General features: G+C 44.4%; 1 protein-coding gene across 1 annotated transcript in view; it reads right to left on the bottom strand.

The window, feature by feature from the left end:
- Window positions 1-5289: 5289 nt before the first annotated feature.
- LOC122626944 (homeobox protein B-H1-like) overlaps window positions 5290-12168 on the bottom strand; it is a 9854-nt gene continuing 2975 nt past the window's right edge. Inside the window, exons 2-3 of the mRNA XM_043807564.1 lie at window positions 8289-8668; window positions 5290-7071 (exon numbers count right to left, since the gene is read on the bottom strand). Of these exons, the coding sequence (XP_043663499.1) occupies window positions 6152-7071; window positions 8289-8668 (1300 nt within the window). The 3' untranslated portion in view covers window positions 5290-6151. The remainder of the gene's footprint in view (window positions 7072-8288; window positions 8669-12168) is intronic.

Below are 12168 nucleotides of genomic sequence, written 5' to 3'. Positions count from 1 at the left end.
TAAGTAGGTAGGTAGGTAAGTAAGTAAGTAAGTAAATAAGTAAGTAAGTAAGTAAGTAAGTAAGTAAGTAAGTACCTACTACCTCTTCCGTCTGATCGAGTTCGTTCGACAAAACACGAACTTGGCCTAATCGCGGGTCCTTTTTTCAAAGAACACTCGACCGTATAATACCCATTATCGATCCCCCTACGATCGAGGATTATCGAGTATGAATCGAAGGAAGAAGAGGAAGAAAAAGAATGTAAAAATATAGAAAAGAAAAAGAAGGAAGGAATAGTAGAAAAAGAATAAAAAAGAAGTCGACAGGATAAACGCAATTCGAGTTTCTCTGAGCACACGCACAGATACATACATATATACACACATACATATATATATATATACACACATATATGTATATATATACATATAGATACATAAATAAAGATACGACGTGAGAGATTCGAAATATGGTGGGCAGGAGGGGGTTGGGGGAAGTGGAGGGTTCGTAGGGGTTCCTCTTTACGTCCTTCAACTCCTCGAATTGCTTTTTCGAATCGACATACGTGTAGCGCGAGAATATCGAAGGCGAATTGGTACGCGGGTGAACGCAAAAAGCGACGTACGAGTGAGAAAGAGAGAGAGAGAGAGAGAGAGAGAGAGAAAAAGAGTAAAAATGGGGTGAGTATGCAGGATGCGGCCGCCGGAGAGGAACGGTGAACGAACGAACGAGCAAGAGCGCGCGCGCGCGTACTCCGTTACTGCACGGGCATAAAAGAGCAAGCGAAAAAGGGAGCCTCTTTTTAATCTAGCGACGATTCGCAACCCCCGGCTCCTTTCATAGTTACGTGCTTAGTACTTATACCCATTGACTCCCTCTCTTTATCTCTCTCTCACTCTCTCTCCCTCTCCTTTTCGTTCTCTTTCTCAATTCCCCGTCTCACTCTCGCACGTTCGCTTTGTCGTCGTGTCAGGGTCGGTCTTCGATCATCGAAGGCCCTGAAACCACCCTTCTCGAAAGTCTTCGAGCTTCCTTTGAACCTTCTCTTCTTATTCGTTGGAATCAGATCTCGGACTGTGCTCTTACTGTGCGAGTTTGTTTTTCTTTTCTTTTCGTTTCTTTTGTTTCTTTTTTTGTTCGTTTTGCCTTCTTTTTATAGTTTGTTTTTTTTTCATATATAAGTTAGTAAGTAAGTAAGTAAGTAAGTAAGTAAGTAAGTAAGTAAGTGAGCGCGATCGCTTGTATGCGGACAGGTGTCGTACGACGATGGAATAAAAGATTTGTCAAATAAATGATGTCCCCGTGTAATATGTACATATATATATGTATATGTGCATTACGTATTCGGCATATCTCGTATTATGTATGTACAATATATATTTCATTACACATTCTCCGAAGTATAATATATATATATATATATATATATATGTGTGTGTACGTATATATACACACACATATACGATTTACGTCGAGGGACGCGTAACTGGATCATGTTAAACGTTTTACACTTTCGTTGATGCAATGTCAATAGGATTTTTTTCCAATCGATTATGTTTAGATAGTCTCTAACAAAAGGAGGAAAGTCCAGTTTAAAGAAGCTTTCGTGATCAAATTTTGGACGGATAAATATACATATCGAGAAAAATTATCGATTACAGCTTAGTGATAAGAAAAGAAAAAGAAAGAAAAGAAAAAGCAAAAAAACAATCCAAATATAAACGATTATAACCGATACGATCGTGTTCGAATGAAACGAAAACAAACATTGTTGTCGAGTCGAGGTAAGAGCGGAGACAAATCGTTTCGTCTTGTGAAGAAGATCGCGTCATATCGAGTAGGGGTGTGGCTTTCGAGGTGGCTAACGCAAGGCTGGCGTGCGCGGCGTCCACCCTCGCGCAGCGCCGATAGATTTCCCAAAAAAAGAAAGAAAGAGAGATAGAGAGAGAGAGAGAGAGAGAGAGAGACAGAGAGAGAGAGAGAGAGAGAGAGAGAGAGAAACAAGTTGTATATCCATTAGAGTAATTATTCGGTCAGGACCTTTCCGAGGAGACGATAATAACGGTCACGAAAGGATCGAAAACGTGTGATAAGAACTACGAATTGTGTGGGCGAGTTTGTTGTTTGAAAGAAGGAAAGAAAGAGAATAGAACGAGCGCGCGCGCGCGCGTGTTTTAGAGAGAAAAAGATAGAGAAGAGTAAGCTTGACGAGGCGTCATCTGCGTCGTTTGCCCTTTTTCTTCTCGCAGCTGTCGTGAAGTCGTCATCGTCATCGTCGTGCTTTATCGTGCCAGGTAATTAACTCGATTAGCTGCTAGTCGAGAAACTAAACGCGATGCGACCGATTAAAACGTCTCTACCCTCTTTCTCTTTTACTTTTTATCGTTCTTTTTTCTCCCACCTCTTATCTCTCTTTCTGTTTCTCAACAACTTCGAGGGAGTTTTGGTTCTTGATGACTAACGAAAGCTCGAGAGAATCGTTTTAATCGATGAAATAAACGAATGAAATAGTAACACGCTTGTAGCTCGTTCGAGCAAATGGTCGAGTTTTTTAGGCATGATTTTAGTCGAGATTTCGAGAAAAATCACAGGGTCGAGAAGCTCGATTCTTTGCCTTCTTTATTCGTAGATTTAGCGCAAACTCGTTAATGTAACGCGATCGCCGTACATTGGGTCGGTAGGATGAAGAAAAAGAGATGAGGGAGAGAGGTAGAGCGTGGTCCCCTACGCGTTAAATTACTTTGCGATACTATACGTAGGAAGAGGGCGGAGCGACGCAATTCGACTCTAGATTGTCGACGACAATGCATCCTTTTCGGCCACGTTACTTTCGATCGATCGACCGGCTCCTTCTCGGTTCTTTACCTTTTCGAAAAATCTCGACATGGCGGACATGGCATCCGTCCGCCATTTTGTTGAATATACACTCGGTTTCGAGGTACGGAAAAAATAATCAATGGGAGTTCTACCGAATGTAATAAAATGTACGTAGGTACATGTTACACGTACATATATCGAACGATTCGAATCGTCAATAACAATTTTCATACGAAATAACTCTCTATTTACCGGGCATGGCACTGGGAGTATTTTGCGTGGAATATTTTTGTCCCTACCTTTCCATCAACTCTAAAAAACAAAGAGTTGTTTCGAATTGTTATCGACTCGTTTTAACAACTGTGGTCGTCGAATCGTTCGAAGCATCGACCCGGGATGATGAAAAAACTGATTGGAAAAAAGAAAAAAGGAAGAGAGTTTTTGGCGCGAAAGGGATACGCGCGTGCCGTTAAATTTCGATTCCTTGGTCGGTCGATGGAGAAGCCAGGAAAAAGCAAGCAACGGATCTCGAGAATCTTATCCCGAATGTTCGCTATTACGAGGATTATATTACCGTCGAAGGATACCTAATCTATGGGATATTAAACGCGAAGGAAAAACGTAATCTAATCGATCGATCTCCGGACAATTCTCTCTTTATCTCTCTCGCTCTCTCGTTTTTCCCTTTTATCCGTCGGCGAATCAGTCCCCCTTCTTTTCACCGTTCCACCCTTATTCGACGAATCGAATCGCGGCGATCACGAGCGGCCGAGTCCGAATCAAAACGCAGCTCTAGACTTTGAAGCGAATGGCCGAATGGGCTTTGACATATCGTCCCGTGGTTTCGCCAACAATTTTGTGGTCCGACGGTAGGTGTACGAGGACGAGGCGTAAAAACAAATGGATAGTTAGATCGAACTGGCCGGACTGGCTGCCGTCAGTCGGTCGATCGATTTGTCGAGTAAATGAAACGGCTTTGGGGATAGGTAGATAAAGATATATACATATATATATGTGTGTGTGTGAATATATATATATATATATATACATAAAGAACGAAGAGAATCGGTGGTGTACCCTTCGATACCGGTAACTCTTTCTCTCTCTCTCTGTGCTATACAAAAGATTATCGCGTGCGGACGGGTTCGGGTGACGCTGTAGAAAGAACGAAACTAAAACAGAGCATGAGAAATGAGTGAGTGAGTGAGAAGAAAAAGTCAGACTTACGGATGAAAGGCTTGTACAGAATATGCGAGAGAGAGAGAGAGAGAGAGAGAGAGAGAGAGAAAGAGATCAGAGAGGAAAAGAGTCGAAGGTGCGATGGCAGGGTATGAGAAGGATGATTGAAATGCACCTACATACTTAGATGCGCGTACTTACTCGGGATAGATATGTCTCGTGTAGAAACACTGTGTGGAGAAAGAGAGAGAGGTAGAGACAGATATATATATATATATATATATGCATATATATATATATATACATATATATAGAGAAAGAGAGAGAGACAGAAAGACAGAGAGAAAGAGAAAGAGTGAGGGAAGATATATGCCGCGAGAGAACGCGTCGATGGAAGAAAAGAGAGCGAGCGGCCATTGTCGTACGTTCTCCCTCGTGGTTGCAACTAAGAGCTTCGGTAAAGGTAGTAGTCGAAATGACGATGACGACGTCGATGATGGCAAAACATTCTTTCTATCTTTCTTTTTTTCTTTCTCTTTTACTTTATATCTTTCCTATGCTTTCTCTTTCTCTCTCTCTCTCTCTCTCTCTCTCATACGAGCACCGAAGAAAGGCGGGTACGTGCAAAGCGCGAAACCGCATCGCGTCAAACAATAAGATCAAGCTACCTCTCGTTTATTGTAATCGTTTTCTCTTACCCCAGTCGCGACGATCGCGAATGGAAGAAAGGAGCTAGTCGATAAGGATACCCTTCGCCTCGAGAAAATTATTTTTCGTGAGGACGATATAGAGGAAATATTACGCAATTTCATCCTGCCAATCGTGATATCGTTTTCTATGCAGACAAACCAGGGAGGATTGGGTTTGAAGTTTGTTCAACGTTTCTTTCCGAACAAAGCGAAGCACGTTGCCTCGACGTTCTTAGGGCTGTGCCGCTTTCTTTCTTTTTTTTTTTTCCTTCCTTTCTTTTTTCTTTTCTTTTCTTTTCTTTTTTCTTTTTCTTTCTTTTTTTTTTCCGTGCGTAAAATCAATGTCTAAAGAATCCTGTAACGATCTGTAGATATCTCTTGGTACCCTTGAGAACGGGATCGCGTTGATATCTTCATGCTCGGAGATAGGAAAGTAAACTTGGGATTTTTTCTTTTTCTTTTTCTCTTTTTTTTTTTTTTTCGATGACTCGTGCAGAAATCGCTTATTACGTCGTGTTACGACACATATAATTTTCTGTCGAAGATAATGGCGGTAAGATCAAACGATCGTAGCTAAAAAAAGAACGGAAAAGAAAGGAAAACAAAAAAGATAGCAAAAGAAGATTAAGAAGGAGATGCTGCTCGTTGTTTTCGTAACTCTACCGTTTCGTTTAATAAAATCAATCGTTTGGATACTTATCACAACAGGTAGAATATATTCGTAGGAACCCTGGCCGTGTCTTAGGACGTAGCTAAGGTCGTAGCCCCAAACAGAGAGAGAGAAGAGCCCGAGATTACGTCCGATAATATACACAGTCGCGTACATACGCGAACTTTGTATGTATATCGGTCTTTCTCTCTCTCTCTCTCTCCCCCTCTCTTCCCTTCTCTCTTTCTCTCTTTCTCTCATTTTCTCTACCTCCATTTTACTCTCTCGCGAGGGAGAGACTTTGTAAAGAGCGTTGCGATGTTGCAGTTGCGTCTTCCCTCTTTCTCGATTTGTCTTTCTCTCATGGAGGACGTCGAAAAAGAAGGAAGCTTCGAATCGACGTTTGCACGAAAAGTCCCGAGCCCGCGAAGCAAAGAAAGAAATCAAGAGTGAGAGAGAGAGAGAGAGAGAGAGAGAGAGAGAGAGAGAGAGAGAGAGAAATAGAGCTAGAGAGCTAGAGAGATAGATGGAGAGGAGTAAGAGAGAGAGAGAGAACAAAGAGAGAACAAGTGAGTGAGAGAGAAAGAGAGAGGGGAGACAGTACATTCTTTTATGGCATAATGATCACGCTCATCCGACGTCGAGGTCGTCGGAAGGTCGAGCATCGTCGATGGACACCGAGAGAACGTCCTCTTCCTCTTCGTCCACGTCCCTTACTTCCACCTCTTCCTCTTGATCCTCCTTCCTCGGGCGATCGTCGTGGTCGTTTCTCAAGCTGATTCCTGCAGGTTGCTGCCGGTCGAAGACGATCGTAATCGGGCAGAAGAGCGGACGGTGTTATTGCGAGGAGGATTGGGTCGGTTGCCCGTTGGGTGGTGGTGGCGGTGGCGGGGGTGGTTGGGGATGCACTTGGTGGGGTAGAAGGGCGTGAGGCTGCACGTGAGCCGGATGATGATGATGGTGTTGATGGTGATGAGAGTAGAAGATCGGTTGGGCAGTTTGGCCGACTACCGGGGCACAGGAAGTGCCAACCCCGACGCCGACGCCAACGCCGACGGAATGCGAGAGCACCGAGGAGACGGCCGAGGACGGTGCCGTTGGTGGTTGAGGCGGTGCCGTTACCGAGACGGATACTCCAGCCGAACTAGCGCTACCCGCGGAAGCTTCGTGGTACAGTATCGGCACCCTGACGAGTCTCTGAGCGGCGTGCGCCATATTTGCGGCCTCCAATTCGGCGGCCAATTGTCTTTTCCACTTGTTGCGACGATTCTGGAACCAGATCTTCACCTGAGTCTCCGTCAATCTCAAGGACGCAGCGAGGCCTGCCCGTTCCGACGACGACAGATAGCGTTTCATGTCGAACGTCGATTCCAATTGGAAGACCTGCGATCGCGAGAACACCGTGCGCGTCTTCTTCTTGCGCTTTATGCTACCGGAATCCCGCGAGTCTAGGCCAACTTGTACTCCGTTGCTCTGACCACCGGTACTCCCGCCGCCGCCGCCGCCGCCGCCGCCTCCACCGCCGCCGCCTCCTCCTCCACCTCCTCCTCCTCCTCCTCCTCCACCTCCACCGACCCCTCCACCACCGGCCGACCCACCGCCCACGCCACCGTGCAATCCTGCGTTCGTCGAGTCGCCGTCGCCGTCGCCATCTTGGCAATCGTCCCCGTCGGCTAGCTCGTCGTGAGCCTCGTCGCCGCTCGATGAACTCCTCGTCCGGTGCAGCCGGTCCTCGCCGTTCTCGTCCTCCAGCTCGTCTGCTCGCACACAACGTTCATCCTCGATTTATCCCTTTCCTATCGATATTACCCTCACGATCGATTACCCTATCTACGTATCCATCCCTCTACGTTACTCTACGCGTTACTTCCTCCTCTTCTATACGTACAGCGCACCTATCTCTTCCTTTTTCTACCCCCTCCTAAGAGACTATTATTTCGGATTATTTCCTCGAAATGCCAAGCATTCGCGCTTGTGTGCGTGCTAGCCTATTTACGATAATCTACCAGCTATCGGTGCTAGCCGCATTGATTATTTACTCGATTGGTAGTCCGCCAATTAATATTCTATTTATTCACATCGACGTAATTGGCCTAGCTAGATCAAGTATCCGTGCAAATGCATCTCTAGCGCGTTCGGTCGTTTAATCGCTCGATCGACAAATTACGCAACGTATTTCGTCGAGAGTCGTTCTCTCGCGCGTTTGATAATCGACGAATTTACGTAGATAAGGTTCAACCGATCTCGCGGTCGCGTCCGAATCGCTAGACGGAATATGTCCGAGGGAGTCGAACGAGACTAGAGCGAAGTGACAAGAGCAAAACGATCGACGGGTAAGGCGATCGTCGTTGGTTTGTCGCGGCGGAAGCCGTGGAAGCCGTACTCGACGTCGTACACGTTCTCGCCTATAAATACGTGTATGTATACCACTTGGTTCTCCCTTCGACCGTCTTTCTTGCTTCTCTCTAGGCCCTTTCTCGTCCTTTTCTCCTGTTCTTCCTCCCGATCAAAGATGAGATAACAAGATAAGCACGACTTTGACCCGTACTCCGAACGCGTTCGATCCGAAACACGAGAAAGAAAAGACTAAAGGACTATATCCGAAAGATAACAAAAGAAAGAAACAAATTTAGCCGAAAGCACGCGCGTTCGCAGTCTAGCGTAATTTACTACTTTCCTATTACGGATACAAAGGAAAAAATTACAACGACTCGTTCGAAGTAAATCGCGTGGACCAAAGGTTGAACTAATGGAATACGAGAGAATCCCTTTGGATATTTCCATCGGTTTGTCACGGTCTCCCAGCGAAGCGCATTAGACGTCCCGGTGTTCTTTATCGATCGCGATGCACTTAACGAGTCCGAACGAAGCGTTTCGATCTAAAGTCGATCTAAATCCGTATCTAGCCTACGGTTCTTCTCCTAAACTCCTCCTATTTCCTGTAAACTGGAATTTAAGTCGTTCGTAGACTCACCCTTTTGCGGAAAGGAGGCGGAAGCAGGGCTGACGCGGCTGAGAGCGCCAACGACGTCGCCTGGCGACGGATGTTCGAGCGTTTGCAATCCGTGAGCGGGCCTCCATGGAAACGGCCAAGCTGTCGGTCCACCAGGAAGGACTCCTCTGATGCTGGCTTCTGCTGTGACGTCACTGATGTCAGCCGCTTGTCCACCGACTTGGACGGCATTGCTCAGCGCCGAGGAGACCGTCGCTAAACGCGAGTGATGTTGCTGTTGTTGTTGCTGCTGTTGCTGATGTTGCTGTTGTTGCTGATGCTGATGAAGATGTTGCAACGTTGGCGGGAAGAAGACACCGACGGGATATCGGGCGCTTATCAGCGTCGACATCAGCCCCAATCTGTACCGAGATACAAAACAATAAATTCGCTATTTGGTCGTATAATCGTGCCAGTAGAACGATGTAATCTGAGATAGAAATGGAAAGACATGTTTTTCTTGTCCTCTTTCCTCTTTTTTTCAGTTAGGAATTCGAGGAACGCCAAAAACGGGGCGATGTAGATCGTTAAGAGGAAAAATCCGCTTAAAGCTAAAGCCTCGCTCTCTTTTTCCGTCTCCTCTCCTCTTTCTTCAAGAGATCACGCTCTTGAGAGCATACCTGAGGGGTCAGAGAAAGAGAGAGAGAGAGAGAGAGAGAGAGAGAGAGACCCGTTGAGAGCATTATCCGCTTCTCGCTTATCCTTGCGTCGAATAACAACAGGTACTCGTCGTAATACTCGAGCGAGAAAATTTGATCGTCGTTTACGGATTTGAAGAACGGGAAAGGTGGAAAGGAAGAAAGGAATTAGAAGGCATTTCTCTTCCGATTTTAAGTATGCCGCTTTCGACAGAAGGAGGGCGGCAGAGATACAGAGAAAGAGAGAGAGAGAGAGATGAGTAAATTCTTAGTTTGATAATTCGGGGTCTTCTAGATCGGCAGAAATGTAGGTAGGTAGGTAGGTAGGTAGGTTGGTAGGTAGAACTGGATAGATGGAGAGACGTTTCAGTACGGTCACTACTCGGAAGGTGGTAGGTATAGACACTGAGGCTTCGGAAGCCATACTACTTCCCCCGTATTCCTCGTTGCTAGAGGGAAGCGAGAACGGTCTGTCTGTCTACGGCGTGGACGATCCGATCTCGTTTCGATGTCCTCTTCTTCTTCTTCTTCTTCTTCTTCTTCTTTCGCTTCCGCTTCTTCGTTCGCTCAAGGTAATTTTCTTTGATTTTTTTTATAAAGATTGTCCTTCGTCGATAAATCATTTCAATCGGAATTATCTGTTTTCCTTTCGTCACTCTTGCTCCTTGTTCTTTGATATTAAATATCCGTTACGGTAATTAAGAGATTATAAGAGATCCAACTAGTGAATATTTTCTTATCAGGGCGTCTCAAAGTAATACTGCCTTCTCTTCCTCTTAATCCTCTCTCTCTTTCTCTTTCTGATATCGAATATCCCAGTAGAGGGTAATTAAACGATTAAAGGATTTCACTGAATCTCTCTTCCTCGTCTCTCCGTCGTCCTTACTCGAGGACGTCGACTCGAGAAATGAAGAGGGGAGCTAAAAGGAGGACCACCAGCTCCGAACGAGGAGGAAACGAAAAGAGGAGCGTAACGCCAGAGGCTTCGGCCTATACACAGATGCCCCGGGAAAGATAAAAGAAATCTGACAACCGCCTGTTTGTAAGCATCCACCGACCCTTTCTAAGGAGCAGGTATAAACACCAAACACAGTGGTTCCTCTCGAGATGGATAGAGATAGAACAAGAGAGACAGATAGAGAAAACCAGAGAAAAAGAAAGAGAGAGAGAGAAAGAGAGAAAAGAATAAAAAGAAAAAGAAAGAGCGAGAGAGAGAGAGAGAGGAACGTGCTCCACCTTTTTGCAGCCTAATTCTTTGCGCGGCTTTACGTATCACCCAAGTCCGAAGGAGAGCATTAGGCGTTGCCTCTTCTTTTGCTCTTCGATCGTCTTACGTTATTCTTCCTCTTCATCATCTTCTTCTTCTTCTTCTTCTTCTCTTTCTTCTTCTTTCTTTTCCAACCTTGGATTCACATTACCGTATTTTCTTTGCCCGTTTTAGATTTCTTCCGCAAGAGCTAGACGGTTCGAAGATTTCTTTTTCCAATTCATTCGAAAATGATTCCTTCACGAGCTTGATAACTTTTTATCGATAAGATGATACTTACGTTAAGAAATATATTCATTACAGTTTATATGGGGATGATAAGTTTGGATAAATAATCGGTACGTACGCCGGCATAATTTTGTTACCCCATGTTCGTTAAATTGCGAACACGATTCCATTCTTCTTACAACGAGAATAGAAAATGATTCTCCCCTTACGTATATCGATTATTATATCCACCTTTGCCTGACGCACGTTTGCCGCACGTAAGTGCCATTCTCGAATATAAACTCTTTATGCCGTGGTTAACGATCGCTGGTAATACGATACGTTTTGTCGTCTACCGTTACAACGCCGAGGGTAGTTTAGGAAGAGGAGTGCAACGAGGAAAAACAAGTCGATCACGGCACGTTCACCGTTTAAGCTCATGCTCGTGCTAATCCGAAGTTCTTCCAAGATCGATACGTTTTTCGTCGGGGAGATGGTGGGAGATGGTGGGAGTAGGGCGGAGTTGATCTTTCGCATGTGTCAAATCTTTTCAACGTTCATCACATTTGTCGCCGTTTGAGAAATATAATGTTATTATTGAATTACCAATTATACGCCAATTTCTTCGATCGTACGATCTAAACTAATTACTATTAATTTACGTATTAGATCGTACGATCTAAACTAAATCTAATTAATTTTTAAAGAGAAAGAGAAAGAGAGAATAAAAGTCTTTATCTTTTAAATTGTCTTTCGATTAGTCTTCTCGCACGTTTACACCAATTTTGGTACGGGATCGATCTGATAAAAGAGAGACAGAGAGAGAGAGAGAGAGAGAGAGAGAGAGAGAGAGAGAGAGAGAGAGAGTGAGAGAGACGTCTATTCGTTCCTAGCGATGAAAGACGCTTGACGGTGACTTATAAAGTGTCATTACGATGACCCAACGCCAAGTTATTGGCTTTCAATGCACAAGAGCTAAATCCGTTGCCGGGCTTCGTTGCGTTCGTTACGGGCCAAGTGGAAAGGATTAATTCTCTTGTTCGTTCGATACTTGATTTCATTCAAACTCGTACTCTTTGGTTCGCGAACACACCAAGAAGAAGAGAAAGCGGGAAACCTCACGCATATACGTACGTAATCGTATCGTGCTACACGATATACATATATATTCAAGTACTTAAGAGCAATCCCGGAAAAAAGAAAGGGTAAGTTCTATAAAAGGGGAAAATGATTCTTTTTGTTTAATTTGTATTTTTTTTTCTTTTTCCATTCCCTTTACGCAGACATTAACTTTTTTCTAAGTAAAACGTCTAAATCATATTACTCTTACTATTATTCTTGTTAATAATAATTCTTTTCTTTTGGTTTCGAAAGTATGCACAGATAGTACCGGTGTTATTACTTTTCCTTAGTATATTTTATTATTTTTATTTGTTCATTTACTTATTTTTTTTTCTCTTTAAGAATACTCGATCACTAATTACGCGAGGAGTAGGCATGCTCGTTTTATGAAGCTTGCGGATCTTTTCAGCGAGTTCGTGAGAGATAGAGCGATGATAGAGAAAAAAGAGAGAGAGAGAGAGGAAGAGAGAGAGAGAGAGAGAGAGAGAGAGAGAGGTAGACAGGTAGGCGTGTAGCGAAGCGTCATTTGCCGGGACAGGGAACAAACGTCGAAGGGAATCGGTGACTGTTTCGACGCAATTATTATTCGCGGTTCGCGTTCCCAGGTACCGTTCTCGTATCCCCGTTT

The sequence above is a fragment of the Vespula pensylvanica genome, chromosome 2 (genome assembly GCF_014466175.1).
Source record: "Vespula pensylvanica isolate Volc-1 chromosome 2, ASM1446617v1, whole genome shotgun sequence".
Lineage (NCBI taxonomy): Eukaryota > Metazoa > Arthropoda > Insecta > Hymenoptera > Vespidae > Vespula > Vespula pensylvanica.
This window is presented reverse-complemented; position numbering and strand designations above follow the sequence as displayed.